Source organism: Sapajus apella, unplaced genomic scaffold (assembly GCF_009761245.1).
Source record: "Sapajus apella isolate SASKATOON/1434 unplaced genomic scaffold, GSC_monkey_1.0 scaffold155, whole genome shotgun sequence".
Lineage (NCBI taxonomy): Eukaryota > Metazoa > Chordata > Mammalia > Primates > Cebidae > Sapajus > Sapajus apella.
The window spans coordinates 207,833-224,906 of NW_022437095.1; the positions used below are offsets into that span (position 1 = coordinate 207,833).

General features: G+C 37.2%; 1 protein-coding gene across 28 annotated transcripts in view; it reads left to right on the forward strand.

Moving 5' to 3' along the window:
• Positions 1-17,074, forward strand: part of ZMYND11 (zinc finger MYND-type containing 11) — a 123,901-nt gene that overhangs the window by 94,729 nt on the left and 12,098 nt on the right. For 23 of the 28 annotated variants that reach the window (XM_032266121.1, XM_032266139.1, XM_032266127.1 and 20 more), the window contains 6 exons: positions 10,662-10,739; positions 11,395-11,487; positions 12,955-13,042; positions 13,573-13,628; positions 14,699-14,776; positions 15,735-15,853. In XM_032266121.1, coding sequence (XP_032122012.1) covers positions 10,662-10,739; positions 11,395-11,487; positions 12,955-13,042; positions 13,573-13,628; positions 14,699-14,776; positions 15,735-15,853 — 512 coding nt within the window. The remainder of the gene's footprint in view (positions 1-10,661; positions 10,740-11,394; positions 11,488-12,954; positions 13,043-13,572; positions 13,629-14,698; positions 14,777-15,734; positions 15,854-17,074) is intronic. The other 5 variants (XM_032266132.1, XM_032266144.1, XM_032266124.1 and 2 more) reach the window with 1 other exon arrangement.

The following is a 17,074-nucleotide window of genomic DNA, read 5'->3' on the forward strand; positions in this document are numbered from 1 at the left end:
TATTTGGGCCACTGAAATGAATACTGTTCCACTGAAATCCCTCCAAAGAGTATTGTCTTGGATTTTTAAAGTTGCTTGATAATATTAAAATTTTATATTACTGTTCTTTAGATCACTAACAAACTTTGGTGTACATCCCACTTTGAAATAAAAGGATCAAATTAAGTCATAAAAGACAAAGTAAATAAGTCAAGGTAATGCAGAGGGAACATATTATTCCACTATGTCTCTAAAAACTGGAAAACACTCATCCCTACAAATGTTTTGGGTGGCATTTTTCTCTGTTTAAGGATCACAAGTTTAAAATTTATGTTAATGTACAAATTGTGTAGTGAATCAACTCAGCCCGCATAACCAAATGTGGAAACTCGAAGTGTAAATGAGGAAATAAGAATCTGCATGGAATGATTTTATTAATAATTTCAAAATACTTTAGTTCTACATCTAATCCAAAAAGCTTTCCCATATTTGCAGCACTTGATTCTGTGACTCATGTTCTTGACGAGTAGGCGCCTACTGAGATCCAAAGAAGAGAGCTATTTGGTGGTACTTCCACATTAGTAGGAAGTATTCCTAAAATTTATTTGCTCTTGCCCTTTTTAAAATAGAATGATACACGTTTTGCAGGAAAGTTAATACTTTAAAAACAGACTCATAGGAGTTTATAGAAAGCATTTTAAATTAAATTTTAACTTGGAATGTTAAATTTTAACTTGGAAGCCTCATGTACTGTTTCAAAACTCACCTGGGAGTCCACCTAGTGCTTTCTCAGGTGGGTACAGACTGGTGTGTCAGTGTTGACCTAGGTCTGCGTAAGTTATGTTTGAGGCATTTGTAGTGTAACTTTTTGTTGTTGAGATAAAGAAAAACATGATGAAATCTGTCTGTGGAAGTTAGAGATAGAAATTTGTTTCTGACTTTAGTTTTCACGCTTTTGGATATGTAGACAGTACAGTCTTTAAATTCCAAAAGTGAAGAGAATACACATACAATGTTTAGAATGAAAAATGGGGCCAAATGCTGAATGAAAATACTTGGAACATAAATTCCTTATTATATATCACTGTGAAGCTATAACTTCTCTTGCTTTCTGATCAGCCATTTTTTAATGTGGGAAATTTATTAATATTTTCACCCCAAAAGTTAGTACCTCATACCTTCAAGATACATGTTAACAAATCTAGAATGGAGATTTGATTTTTAAATAAGTAGAAATTAAAGCCATTATTTTCTTAAATAATAGACATAGTATTGAAAACAACTAATGAACATTAATCAAATGTTTTTATAATTTGCAAGACAACTTGGTCGTATAATTTTATACTAACAAAAGTAGGAAGTTAATTTTAGAAAAATTGTGTCTGAGTTTTGCTATTCACCACAAGCTTAACCAGAGGAAAAAAGAATGGGAACACTGATAAAGCCAGAGGATTTTAAAAATTGGATCTACAATATAAAAATGTAAATGTATTGTTATCTAATCTGTGTAAAACTACCTAGCCCCAAACGAAGAAAAAAAGCTCATATATTTTCGATACTACCTTAATTCTGATACTACCTGTGATGAATTTACAATAGTTATGATCAGAAAGGATATCACTGTGAAATGTTTTGGATGGTGGTGTATTTGGTCTTTGTGATACACCTTTTGGTGGTTTGTTTAGAATCTTATTTGAAGTTCATCTTTTATTTTAACTCTAAGGGATTGAGAAGGTGATACTTGGGCTGGTTCCTATATCTGGATGCTTACAACTTAATGTAGATTAAATAGAAAGCTCACTCAGTGTTTCCAAAGTTGATGAACTGAAAATATTTACAAAGTACATTCAGTTCCCTTGTGTTACCTCTGCAGTGCAGAAGGAATGAGAGGGAGTGAGAAGGTCGTATGTACATAGGCTGGATGTCAGCCCAGTTAATCAGAGAGCAAGTCATATTCATGCCTTGACCTGAACACAGAGACATAAGTTATTTTCTGAAAAGAATGGAAAGATTTATTTCACTGAGGAATGCATTCTGCCTCTGCCTTTCAATCTTGTTCTTCCTTTAGAGACTAGTGTTATATAGAGGGGAAAGGAACAAGTAGATACAAAACCTGTGTTCCATAAAACTTTTCAGACTTCCCTTTCCTATTCCTAAGTCATATAGCAAGCCACCAAGGGGCTTAAAGTTACCAGAAAAGGTGCATTCATGTTGAATGATACAGTTTCTGACATGCATAGCACCCTTCTCTCTGTAGGTAAATACTATTTTAGCTGTGTGTATGTGTGTGTGTGTGTGTGTGTTCCTGTGGGTATAGAGGATTTAGAAATACTACATGCTTTTTCTATCACAGTATGTTTTGTAGACTATTTGAGAGATGCTTTCATAGTTACTAAGTCAGCCCAACAGCAGACTGGCTGCTACAAAGCTGCTCATGTCATGTGAACTCTTGATGTTAGTCAAAATTTGTTGTCTTCCATTAGAGCAGAAAGAATTGGCTTTGTAAAAATTAAGGAAAAGTCTGGTTCATTAGTAATTCTACAGGACTAACTTACTGGCTAGGGAGTAGCCTGTGACTGGAGTCGTATTTGCCAGGATACTCCAAGAATCCGCTTCAAGATACTCTTTAGTAATTTGAATTATCTTGAGTTCCTACTTTACCTGTAATAAGGCATATTTGTGATAGTTTAGAGGAGGTTTTTAAACTCGAATTCTTTTAACTTAAAAACAGAAAAAGAGTCTCAGAAGCTCAAGTGCAAATGCCTGTCGGTGGATAATCTGTGGAAGAGTTAGGATGCAGCTCTGTGGACTTCTGTGTAGTTCAGTGTGATTCATTCTATAGGCAGAAGTGGGTAGGTCGAGTTTTCTACTGTTAATACTGGCAATCTGTGAGGTACTGTTCTTCTGGTCTAATAGGTAGGCGATTTCAGTGTGTCAGTACTGGGAGTGAAAAAACTTTAACAGGAATCTATATATCTTTACAAAATAGTTTTAGAAAATGATTTTCATTGGTGGGCTACTTGAGTCTTAGTGGTTTGAAGGGAGAAGTGGCAGGATAGGGCCACTCATCACCACTTCCACTAGACCAGCTTCACTTTAAAAGGCTCAATTATTGGGGTTTCTTATAAATTCTGTGTAATTCCTTTATACTCCATTGTTGCAAGAGGATATTGCAGAGCATCTTGATTTCTGTAACAACATAGAATCAAAATAAAAAAACAGCCTCTATAATTAATTTTGATTCTTTTATGTTCTAAATTTTAAAATAATCAGAATAAATTTTGATTCTTGTGTTCTGTGATTATAATTATAGAGGAGATCCAGGAGCTGCTTAATCCCTAAAATGATATAGGTGGTTTATATGTAGATTAGTATTTCTACAAATAAGATCTAGAGGCCACCTGTACAGGAATCACCTGGTATGCTTGTTTAAAACACAGTCTCCAGGGTTCCCACCCAGACAGGCTCTGGGGAGAAGGCTCAGGAATCTACATTTCCAGTAAGGACCTCAGGTGGCTATGCTCACTAATATTTCAGTGAGCTGTAGGTGACATTATTCTTGATAGTAATCAGCAATTGATATTTCAGTGTCATCTGGCAATGAAATGGTTCATACATCAGAAATAATATTATTTATGTTGGTCAGAATATGCTGACATAGACTTGGGTGTGAGTAATTGCTTCACGTTTTAGATGGGTCCTCATATTCTTGAGTTCAGCTGCATGGAAAAGTTTCTCTGGTAGGCAATGAAGACAGAAATGACTGGTGCCAGTTCCATTCAGCTGATATGTATCAAACATTTACTGTGTGCCAGATGCTATACAAGGCTGTTGCAAAAGAACACTGACATTATGGACCCTGCTGTCTTCACAAAACTTAGTCCCTCTGGGGTCAGCCTGTGTTTTTGTACTGCTCGTGAGCTAAGAATGGCTTTTACATTTTTAGACTGTTGAAGAAAACTGACAAGAGAATACTACTTTGTGACATGCAAGTTATAAAAAATCCAAATTTTAGTATCTAAAACTTTTCTCCGAACACAGCTACACTCATGTGATGTATCCATTATGCATGACTGGTTTGTCATTACAACAGCAGAACTGTATTGTAGACAGAGACCAACCACATGGTCGCAAAGCCTAAAATATTGCTATCTGGCCCTTTACACAAAATGTTTGTTGACTTTTGGTCTAGTTTGTTGTGGAAAGAATATTCTGGATATTGGAAATGGCCAAGAAAGTTTGAAGCACTTGTCTTCTTCAATCACAGATGTGGGGACTTGGCTGAGGTGAACTCTAGCTGCATAGATATATATGCCTGAAAAAGGAAGTCTAGATTTCCAATTTTGAACTTCTTTCTTCTTTAGGATACTCAGTAAGCCAAAATGACCAAGATTTCCACAAGTTCATTTTCTGCCAGAATAGGTTTCTATGACTGAAAAACTAGATCTCTATAAAGAACTGAAAATTCTGTACTAATAAAGATATTTAGTCCTCAGTGCACCTTTAAGTAATGATCCTTGGGCATCATTATCAATAATCAGCTATGGATAAATTTTGACAAGATCAGGAGTGGCCAATAGTGTCTTCCAGGCAGAAACACCGAAGGGCACCAAGTATGTCTGAGTTACTTGAATCATGCTTTGTCTGTTGTTTCTACCTAGAATCATCTGATTCAGTGTTGCCTGGCAATTACTTTATAACTGGCTTAAGAATCCCTTGTTGAAGATGTTCAAATTTTCTATTATTTTTTCCTTAAAAGAGAGCAGCCCCAACATCTACTTTCGTTCTTACATAAACATCTACAACACTGCTTCAGAGATATGATTATTGTCACTTTTAAATAGCTACAACAACTTTGCTATGATATAGAATGAATGTTTCTTTCTTGAGTATTTGTAAAAGTTGACCACAATCACCCCCACATGCCACCAGGTGATATGACCTCTGGATTCTGCCTCAACCCTGTTACAGGAAGTCCTTGGTTGAAGAATCCTCAGGCCTGCAAATAGAGAATAGGAATAATTCTTCAAAGTCTGAGAAAGAATTGGAACAGAAATAATCTGTACATATTATAAAGCATTGTTTCTGTGTTTTTCTGACCTTGTTGTCAAGAGCTATCTGCTTAGTTTACCTCAGAAACTACCTCTTTCTTAGTTGTAGCTTTTTCTTAGTCATTGAATTATGTTTTGGTCTGGCTGACAAGTACCAGCTGAAACACCTCAGTGTGAATGCCACGGAAGGCAGCTCCACAGCTTGTTCCCTTAAAAATCCCCCAAAATCACATTGTACAGCCCTGGGTCAGAATGTGCAATGTCAAATCTCTAAGTGATAACTAGAAAGAAAACCCACAAGTTTATCAAATGTGAAAGCATCTTACAGCAAATGTTTTGTTCCTACAAATCACTGGGAGAGATTTTGGTTCTGTTGAGAGTCCTCTCTTTTGTGTCAGTTCACTGAGAAAGCCCCTCCAGCCTGTGAATCTGGGAGCAGCTTCTGTCAGCCCCTGTGGCCTTCCCTTGGGTGGTGTGAGGCCCATCACAGAGCAGTGCTTGAGAAGGGCTTCATGTTGTCTGGAATAGGATACCCCATTTATCACCAAAAAGGTGAATGGGGCAACAAATTTAAAAACTGGAACATGGAAGCTTTCAACAAAATAATCTCCTTTGACTGTGACATAGTCCTTTTGGTCAGTCCTTCTCTACAGCCCAAATCATTGAAGTTTCTAACTATTAAAAAACAAAAACAAACAAACAAAAAACTCAAGTACTTAAAACATAACCCGTATAGCACCCTTAGCATATATAATTAGAGAAGTATTCCTCTTTGTGCGATTAAGAAGATTGAGACTATCCTAGAGCTGTTAAGTGGGGATTCAAAATAAAAAGTTAGGTTAACCTCAAGATCCCTTTAAAAGAGAGCTTTTGAAGATACACCACTTTACACCTTCTCAGAACACCAGCAAAGTTTAAAATCAGGGCTGCTGGACCAGTGTATGCCTGTCCGTGTTTATATGATGAAGTCTCTTAGGAGGTTAAGGCAGTGCTCCTAATCACACCGATCAGAAACCGTTGGGGGCTTTTAGGACTATGAATGCCTAGACCTCATCTCGCAACCAATTTTATCAGAATTTCTGGGGGTGGCACCTAAGACGTTGGTGGGCTTTTTCCTTTGAGATAAAATTTACATTACACTGACATGCACAAGTCTTAGGTGTGTCATTTGAAGAACAGATAAGTCCTCTCAAGCTGCGGGGAAGCTTGATCTCGTTCCTAGGCCAGTTGATCTCATACGCAAGCCCTCTCCCCCAGACAACCATTGTTCTGATTATTTTCCATGAGGGATATGTTTTGCCTGTTCTAGGACTTTATAAAAGTAGACATAGAGTGATGCTTTGTTAAATGAGGTATAAGACATTCCTGGAGTAGTTATGAAGGTAGTATCTTGAAAGAATTCTGAAAGTTTCATCAGAGTTGAGAAATGGGGTGGGCCTTATCCAGATGACCTTGTTTGCTTTCATACTTTACTCAGTCATTTTTCCAAGCTCAGATTACCACTTTTAATTGCACTCAGAAGGAGAGAGATACTCTAGCAAACTAGCTCTAAGCAAATTTAAACATGAGACAAAATCAGACTTTCATCCTCTATTATGCCATTTAGTTTTGTGAAATTAAGGCCCTCAACATGCACTGTGTATGCATTCTGTCTTTCCAAAAATAAGGAAATGTTGCTTGCACATGGTTACACCTAATTAGCAATTCTTTTTTTTTTTTTTTTTTGGAGACGGAGTTTCACTCTTGTTACCCAGGCTGGAGTGCAATGGCGCGATCTCGGCTCACCGCAACCTCCGCCTCCCGGGTTCAGGCAATTCTCCTGCCTCAGCCTCCTGAGTAGCTGGGATTACAGGCACGCGCCACCATGCCCAGCTAATGTTTTTTTTTGTATTTTTAGTAGAGACGGGGTTTCACCATGTTGACCAGGATGGTCTCGATCTCTTGACCTCGTGATCCACCCGCCTCGGCCTCCCAAAGTGCTGGGATTACAGGCTTGAGCCACCGCGCCTGGCTTAGCAATTCATTTTAAAATGTTTAAACAGAACCAAAGTTTTTGAGAGTGTCTAATATGCACAATTTATGTTATCTATTTAAAGAGAGTAGGAACTGAATATAGACCTTTATTTAAACTGGGTAATTACATGAACAAGTGTTACTTAAACTTCCATTTCAAAGTAAGAACAATGTAGTTAAGATGTTTTAGCTATAAAATTCTGATTCTAACAGGATATAATCTTTGCCCATATAGAAACATTGGATTGCTTTCTTTTCTGAAGAGTTAGAAACAAGAGGTTAGATTCAATTTAACAGAGTGAAATATGCAATAGATTTATGTTTAAAGTGCAGAAAAGAAAAAAAAAAAAAAACTCCTGCACATAATACAGTGCCCAGTACCTTAAGACAAAAGCAAGACGTCTTGTGCGGGACGTAGTGAGTCTGGTAAGCAGGGTTAGGCCTCCTCTCCCACCGTCGCTACTCATGGGGACCTCAGAGCCTAGAGCTAAGATCCAGAGGGGAAGGGATTCCTGCCCTGTTGAATTGACGGAAGGCTGTGCATGATATTTAGTGAATATTAAAATTACATCTCAGCGCTATATAACAGTGTTGGTTGTATATTTCCTTTGAATAATATGTTTTCTATTAAAGGAACCATAACCCCACTGATAGTATTACAAGACTTCTAACCTGGTGTAGATTGCTATTATGTCTTAATTAATATAAATTCATACTTTAATGATGAGATTGATATTTGAAATCAGTTTTAGTAGTGTATCCAAAATTTGAGTTGGTGTGAGAGAAGGCCATGTAGCTAGAAGCATGTGTTTTTATTCTCCTTTCTTTTAAAAAGAATGTAGATTTTATAAGTGCCAAGAAGAATGTAGCCATCTCCAACCTTCTTACCTTTTCTCTTCCTGTATCTGACAGTTCATCAAACTGCTTATTTAGTATAAAAAGCAATGCATTGGGCCGGACGCGGTGGCTCAAGCCTGTATTCCCAGCACTTTGGGAGGCCGAGGCGGGTGGATCACGAGGTCAAGAGATCGAGACCATCCTGGTCAACGTGGTGAAACCCCGTCTCTACTAAAACTACAAAAAATTAGCTGGGCATGGTGGCGCGTGTCTGTAGTCCCAGCTATTCAGGAGGCTGAGGCAGGAGAATTGCCTGAACCCAGGAGGCGGAGGTTGCGGTGAGCCACGATCGCGCCATTGCACTCCAGCCTGGGTAACAAGAGCGAAACTCCGTCTCAAAAAAAAAAAAAAAAAAAAAGCAATGCATTGAAGGATGTCTATACTAGTAAGAATATTTGTTCAAAAGCATTAATAACTGACTGTGCTTCAGATCCAGGAAGAGAGAGTGCCTTCTGCCATCCTGTATGAGATCAGAATGCAAAAACAGCATCATTTTTTACTGTAGTCTAGTGTATAAAAGGTGCCCGCTAATATTTTGCGTGTGTGTGTGTGTGTGTGTGTGTGTGTGTGTGTGTGTGTGTTTGAAAAGCACTTGGGATCTTGTTAAAATGAGAGTGGTTTTAAGTGTTCTCACTACAAAAACCAATTTCCTCTATTTTGCCATTGCACATGTTTCAAAACACCACATTGCACACCATAAGTATATAGAATTTCATTTTGCCAATTAAAATTAAAAAAAAATTTTAGGATGCTAACCAGTGCTGCTGAGTAAACAGACCTAATAACTAGAGTTCAGTTTAAAGTTTGTTTAAAGTTTTGTCTCTAAGCAATGCATATGGCCAAATACAGTGCTAATAAATTACTTGAGTTCTTCATATTCTCCTTCATGTGGCTGTGTTACTCATTTTAAAATCAGTTATGTTCTTCTGTTAGTTTTCAAAAAGATAGAGAATTCTCAAGTTATATCAGTTCCTTCCCCTGCCCCACCTCCCATAAAAAGATTGTAAACCTTGGGTTCTGGAAATTTCATTGCACTTTATATTCCATATTTATGCCATGGGTACTCTGTCTTCACCATGCATCACAGTCACCTAAGGAATAAGCAAATGAACAAGCAGATACGCATCACAGGCCCTGCCACTAAAAATCATAACCTAGATCCTTGGGGTGAAGCCCAGCTGCATTTTATAAAAGTTCAGTCCAGGCAGGGCTTGGTGGCTCATACCTGTAATCCTAGCACTTGGGGAGGCTGAGGTGGGTGGATCACAGGGTCAGGTGTTCAAGACCAGCCTGGCCAACATGGTGAAAGTCCGTCTCTACTAAAGATACAAAAAATTAGCCAGGCATGGTGGCGAGTGCCTATAATCCCAGCTACTTGGGAAGCTGAGGCAGGAGAATAACTTGAACCCGAGAGGCAGAGAGCTTGTAGTGAGCTGAGATCGCACCATTGCACTCCAGCCTGGGCAACAGGGTGAGACTCTGTCCAAAAAAAAAAAAAAAAAAAAATTCATTCTATATCTCTGATGCAAGTCCGGAGTTGAGACGAACTGCTCTAAAATGGGCATAAATGTAGCAGCTGTGGACATAGGCCACAAAGCCACATAAGAGAGCACTGACTGCACTGCCAGAGAACCTAGGTGAGAAGCGGAGTCAGGAAGGTGCAGCGCAGACATCAGGTACATGAAATTAGTTTCTCACTAATAAAATGTGTTTCGACTTGTTAATTAGATATTTTATGTGTATATAAACATTGTATATATGTATCATCAATTCACTTAAGCCCTAGCTAAAAGTTCTGTCATGTGAGAAATATTTGTCCTTTACTGTATTTGGCATACTAAAGTGACTTCCTATGTTTAAAGTTCTTTTGGGAAGAATTATACCATTGGGCAGAGAATCATCATTTAGTTACCTGGAAAAGTTAAAGCATCTATTAAAACAGTGGCCACACCCACTCATTTCCTCTGCAATATGAGCTGATTATATGTGAGTGCTTGGCATTTTGCCTTTGCTTCCTTCAGGCTGTTGTACTATTGGGACTTTGACTAAGTTAAATCGGCACACTTGTCCTTGTTTCCTAGATGTTTAGATGTCAGAGGGGTAGAATCTTATATTTTTTTCTTCATGTGAAGTTAGACTTTTTGTGCAATGAATTTAAGAATCTAATTGGCTTGAGGCTAGACTAAGAAATTGGAGTTATTACTGAATAGATCCATGATACTAAGAAATGGAGATGTTAGTGTGTGCAGCTGCACTGTACGTAGTAAGTGAAACAGATTTTTGAAATCACCTTTTAAACAAAGAATAATGTTACATTGAAACACACCATTTATTATTGTTAATTTAAGATGTTGCCCCAAAAGGACTTTAGCCATTGATACTGTTTGCAAAGTAAGTGATTCTCAATTATGTCTATTACTTTTGTTTATCTAAAAATTATTTTAGGTTTTAAAATACCAAGAAAAAAATCTGTAATCGTCTAAGGATATTATATCAAGCACAACATAATATTTTAAAATTCTCACCTTGTTACATTAGATGCTGTTTTTGATATGCAAATATCAAAGATTTTTCTTTGTCAAATATGCTGGAAAAAGTGCGTCTTTGAATAAACTCTTTGCATACTATCTCAGTGTTTCATATATGTTTTTTACATGCATATAGACCTGTGAATGATCAGATTTTGTATTCTTTATTCTTTTTTTTTTTTTTTTTCAATAGAGCATTAAGAAGAAGAATACAAACAAACAGGAGATGGGCACATACCTGAGATTCATTGTCTCCCGCATGAAGGAGAGGGTGAGTCCTGCTCAGGGAAGCTTTCAGAATATCCCAAAACATATTTCACTGTGGCTCATTCTTTCAAAGTTGAATGATTGAGAAGTAACAAATATATATATAGCAATATGAAGTGTGGAGAGCACCCCCATCATATTTCTTTACTGCAGTAAATGATTCTGTAACAGGCAGTTAGATTTTTTTCTGTTTTTGACATAGACATTTTGACATAAGCTGCATGAGATAAGAAACATTTACATTTTTGAGTTTCTTTCATCAGAATGAAGATTTTCATTGATGATGATGACTCTTTAAAATGAAAGGGAACTTTTCAAAATATCCTATCACAACCTTAAGGAATGTCATATTAAACTACATAGTAATATATGTACATTTTTTTCTGTTAAGTTTTAAAGTACTTCCTCTGAGATTTTGCTTTAAAGGTAGAAAATACTGGCTGGGCACCATGGCTCACACCTGTAATCCCAGCACATTGGGAAGCCAAGGCAGGAGGATTGCTTGAGCCCAGGAGTTCAAGACCAGTGTGGGCAACATGGCGAGACTCTGTCTCTAGAAAAAAAAATAAAAAGATAGAAAATATTTTGAGCTTTAGGAATTGATGTCTTACCTGACTTCCTTTAACCACATTTAAATTGATGTACTAACACCCTCTTAGGCTATAGATCTTAATAAAAAGGGGAAGGACAATAAACACCCGATGTACAGGAGGCTGGTGCACTCAGCTGTGGACGTTCCGACCATTCAAGAGGTAAAACCAGTTTCTTTTATTTCCACTTCAAGTAAATCTTTTTAAGTAACAAGCTAAAGAATAATTTAGCAGTTAAGCAGATTTTGGTTCCTCTTCTTTCCTTCAAAATGCACCATTTTCCACTTATTTCCTAAAACAAAAGACAGGCATACCTACCAAATGAAGCTTTATTACTTTGTGAATTTCATGTGCTTACTCTAATGCAAATTAGGTGTCATCTTTAAAAGGCCTGCTTTTAAAGATCAGCAACTTAGAGCTTCTTAATCCTTGTTAATTTAAGAAAATGCCTTACAGCCTGGGCAATTTAATATTACAGATGTAAAGAATGTTTCCCAGGTTTAGCAGCGGTCCCTGAGAGTTCCTCTCAGAGAAAAAGTAGAGCATAGAGTTAATCTGTAGTCTGGGGAAACAATAAAATGAACAAAACAAAGAATATGCCTAGAAAAGTTATTCTTAAAGGTCTTAATTTTATCAGTTGTAGCTGAGGATTGTTAGTTTGTTCATGTTCAGTAACAAATTGCAACAAAATCAAAAATAGAACTGACAGATACCTTTCCAGTCAGGGTTGCTGAATTACTAATTTTGTACCTCATATGTCATGTTGGAAATTTAAAATCTTAAGGTTGGTCATAATAGCCTATGGGGAGACCACAGGAATAATTTTAAATCATCTTACAAGTTTCCTTAGTACTTGAGAAAGACTATGGCTGTATTATTTCAATATATGGGTAAACGAAGGTTTTTGCCTTAAAAATAACTGGCAAATCCTGGAACAAAACCAAGTAATTTTAATTTTACCTCCCACCTCCAGATTTTGTAGCCCCACCCATAGCCCCTTCTCCTAAACTGTAAGACCTCTTCAGTATATGTAAGAACCCGGACACCCCTTCTTCCCCACTGCCTTTACTCATGCAGGTTCCTTCCTGTTGAAATTCCCTAAGATTTGGCCCAGAGAGGAACACCTGAGATACTACTTTAAAATTGTTTATAAACCAATTCCTGGCCCCAATTCAGAATTATAAATATGTCTTAGTAGTTTATGGTAAACTGTCACAGAGGCTAACAGTTCTGTTTACAACACAGGAAGATTGAGATTGAAAAAGAATGACAGGTGTGTGCTTAGGGTCTCATCACCCACACTGGCCCAAGCATTCATGCTTTACAAAGCTTAGCAGCAGCTTTCTACATTGTTGAACGAGATGTTCAAGCCATTAAAGTTCACTCTGAAAAATTAATATATATCTATGTGTCTGGGGGATATCCAACCTGCCATGCTTCATTCACTGTATTATTAAAACTGCAGGTAGAGTTGTTGGCTTCTTTCACACACATTCTCTGTCAATAGTGTGGGATGGCAGTAGTCATCCTGATGTCATTCTAGAAAAGTCTACTTGTCCTGTGAACTTGGTCCAGGCAAGTATTTTCTGCTGGTAACTCTTTTTGTCATTCTGTTTTTGCCCACTGCAGAAAGTGAATGAAGGGAAATACCGAAGTTATGAAGAGTTCAAAGCTGATGCTCAACTGCTTCTCCACAATACAGTGATTTTCTATGGAGGTTGAATATTTTTGTGTTTTCTTTCTGTATGCATTTTAAAACATACCATTTCCATTCCATGTTAAGCAATATCTTTTATAAAACATTATATTCAAAGAATACCTTAATAAGCAATACGTGATGTTAGGGTATAAGCTTAGGAATATCTTGTGATGTCAATTATAGAAGGGACTGGCCAAAGACAAAAATCACAGTATAGTCGATGAAAATATAATTATTCTTTACAGTTTTATATGTATTTGTTTTAGCTGAGAGGTTTTTTTTTAATAAGCACTGTGATTAATTCTGATTGTTTCCCCATTAGTATCACATTATCCAAAGATAAGGTCACTCTCTACCTAGGGAATTAGTGGTTGTATTGGATGGAAAACAAAAACTGCCTGTGTAATTTTATTTTGCTATCGTTATTTTAAATGGACATTTTGGTTTGAAATGGTAGATGTCTACTTTTGCAAACAAAGAAAAATACTAATTTTGAGTCTCATATTTGCAGACTATTGCTTATAGCTAATATCTGTCTTTAATTACAGCAGACAGTGAGCAAGCTGACATTGCGAGGATGCTATATAAAGACACGTGTCATGAGGTACCCAATAATTGCACTCTTTCCATCATTGAAATTATTTCAGGATTCCACTTTTACCTACATTTTAATTGTGCCATTTCCTTTAAATGTCTTTTATTTTCATGTTTGTCATACATGGAAGATAATGCAAATATTTAAAAAAAATTCTGGCAAAACTGTTCGAAGAGAAATCCTGGGAGTCAGATTTAGTTACTATTAACTTCCACAAGGAAACTCTCAGTCACCTTCAGAACTGTTGTGTTAGCTAGATGCTGCATGTGAATGTGTCTTGCTGGGCAGATGTGCAGTAAACATTACCCTCTTCTAAGGAAGGATCCAAATTTGCATCCCTCCTAAACTACATGGGCAAAAAACAAACCCAACCAAACAACAAAGCACATTTTCATACAATAAGTGAAGGACATTTAAGGAAGTATATTTTTTAGAGGTCTTAAAACACTCACCTGTAACCATATTGTCTTTGTAAAAGTTCCTCAATTTATACAAAAAGTTTTGTTTCGTGAATTCATTTCAAATTTGAATTTTTTTATTTGTTCAATAAGTGTTTCCTGAGTGCCTCCTATGTGCCAGGCAATATGTGAGGAGGAATGAGAGGTGATCACAGTGCAGGCCTCCTGCTCATAGAGCCGCATTCTGGAGGAGGAGACTGGGAAAAAGGAAAAAAACAGATAAAATATGTCTGTTTACAAGTAGTAAACGAATGTTGTGAAAGAAACAAGGAACTAAAATAGAGAATGAGACAAAGTAAGGACTGCTGTGACTGGTAGTAGACATTGTTACCTTCCTGAAGAATATTCAGTCTGAAGTGCTAACCAGTGAAGTTCGGGCAGGGCCTGGTCAGACCAGGCTTGTCAGACTAGGCTTCTATTCCAAGTGTGGGCTGAGACCAGGGAGATGGTTCTAAGAGGGCAGTGGCAGGATCTTCCAGTACCATTTACTGAAAACTTTAAGCTTAAAAGATTAAGGATTCAACACCACTTATGTACATGAATGTTAATTTACATGGATACATTTTATTTAATGTGTATGTATATTTTATGTAGGCTAAAATAGTTTCTCTTCTTTTTCAGCTGGATGAACTACAGCTTTGCAAGAATTGCTTTTATTTGTCAAATGCTCGTCCTGACAATTGGTTCTGTTATCCTTGTGTATGTGAAATTTTGTGATTTTTGTTTTTTATCTCTTAAGCATGTAAAGTTTTTTTCCACTTTGGTTAAAGATTATAATACTCCCTAAATTTTTAAAATATCATAATATAGATGATTTTAATGAGTATAAACAACTGAAAGGAAAAAATAACGGCTTGTTAACCATTTCTGATTTTAAAATGAGATATTGAATAAAAAATAGATATTGGGTCCTTTTCCTTTGTGAGACAGGGTCTCACTCTGTTGCCCAGGCTTGAGTACAGTGGTGTGATCTTGGTTCACTGTAGCCTCGACCTTGCCCAGGCTCAAGTGATTGTCCCATCTCAGCCTCCAGAGTAGCTGGGACCACAGGCACATGCCACCACACCCAGCGTCTGGGTCCCTTAATAAAGTGAATTTTTGTTTCTCCTTTCATTCCTTCATGAGAGACCTAAGGCTTTGCATTTGCCTGTAGTTGTATAATTTCCCCAAAATGATACGGCTTCAAGCCGGGCGCTGACAAAGGGCCTCTGAGCATTCTTGGCTGGCAGCCTTGGCTGCCTGAGAGAGCCAGTCCTGCGAGACAGTGCTGTGCAGGCCTAAAATTTCCCCATTTCTAACAAATTCCCAAGGGGTGCTGATGCCGCTGGCCCCTCTGGCTGCACTTGGCAAAGCAGGTGCTCTGTTTGCCACTGTCATGCATGTGGATGGCCTTGGTTTCGGGGCTGCCGTGCTCCAGTCCCAACCTCTTCTGAGGAATAAGGCTCATGTTGGCACCCTGATGCAAATATAAATTTTTTGGTGTTTTTCTTAAAGGTAAAATCAGTCAGTCCCAGAAAAAAAAGTCTCATATGTGTTTAGGAGTTACAAAAGAAATACTTGCAAAATATGGATTATACTTGACTAGTTTAATATGAATGGTACACTTGCATTTAATACTTTAAAAGTAATATAACAAGGTAAAACGTTTAATTTCCAGATACCTAATCATGAGCTGGTTTGGGCTAAAATGAAAGGTTTTGGGTTTTGGCCAGCCAAAGTCATGCAGAAAGAGGACAATCAAGTTGACGTTCGCTTCTTTGGCCACCACCACCAGAGGTAATTCATGACCCCACGTTCAGTGGTCACAGCTGTGTTTATGAAGTCCTTAAGAAAGTCTGATGATTCCTCTATCAGAGACGAAGTTTATTTTAAATTGGGAAAAAAAGAAAAGCACATTATGCTGCCAGTAATACATTCTAAGATGATAAATTATTTCCAAATATTGTTTGCTAAACAGGACATTTGTAATAACTGACACTGTTGAACTTCAGGAGCCCATTAGTGCTCAGACTGAATTTGTAGTACAGTGGGCAGAAGGGCCTGAGAATGTGGCCATTCCATAATACAGTAATGACGTCACAGTTGCTCCAGCCATCTTCAAGGCTCGGTTAAAGACCTAGACTAAAATAATCTTGTGATCTTAGAATGTGTGTAAATACCTTAAGTGTGCATAAAAATTATAGTTGACCTATGAATAGTGTGGATGTTAGGGTCTAAAGCCACAACAGGAATAAAGAATTCACATGCAATTTATTTGGTTCATTTAACACAGCTATTGAGATAAGGGGAAAAAGTGACAAAAGTCAGCTACATGATCTAATAGTCCTACTTTGCAAGGATTTAAATTAATAGTCCACGGAGTGTCGCCTGTCTTGCCAGGAGGGAAGTGCAGAGAGAAGCTGCACAATGAGGGATTTTATTCCTCCCTGTAAAATTTTGCTTAGTCTTCATTGAATTTAAATAGAAGTGTAGTTATGAGAAACCTATAAATACTGTAAATTTCCCAAAAGGTAGTTCTGTTCGTTCATAGGTAAATACACACTTACCTGACACTGTCATGTCGAGAAACGTTAGTTAAATAATGATCCAGTAAAATAACTCAATATAAAATGAATGTTTTAGTTACCTTATTTTTAAATGGTAATTTTTAACAGTATATACTTAATACATCATATTCCGTTGGTTTCAATTTCTTATCAGAACAGGCAGGGAGGGAAGGTATTCTTACTAGGTAGGTTAGGGTAAAGCTTTATGTGAGATTTGTGTCCTTGCTTCACCATCTTCTACCCTAATCTTGACACATTAGTCAGTTTCTCTGAGCCTTAGCAAAATATGGGCCTCATAAGAGGTTTTGTAAGGTTTAAAGAAATGTTTATTTAGAGAGACGTAAGCATAGTACATAGCACATAGTGAATACTCAATAAAGGTCTGCTTTTACAATACAACACATATGCAAGGAACAAGGGGGAAAGTTTGCCTCAATGTTTTTTAACTTAG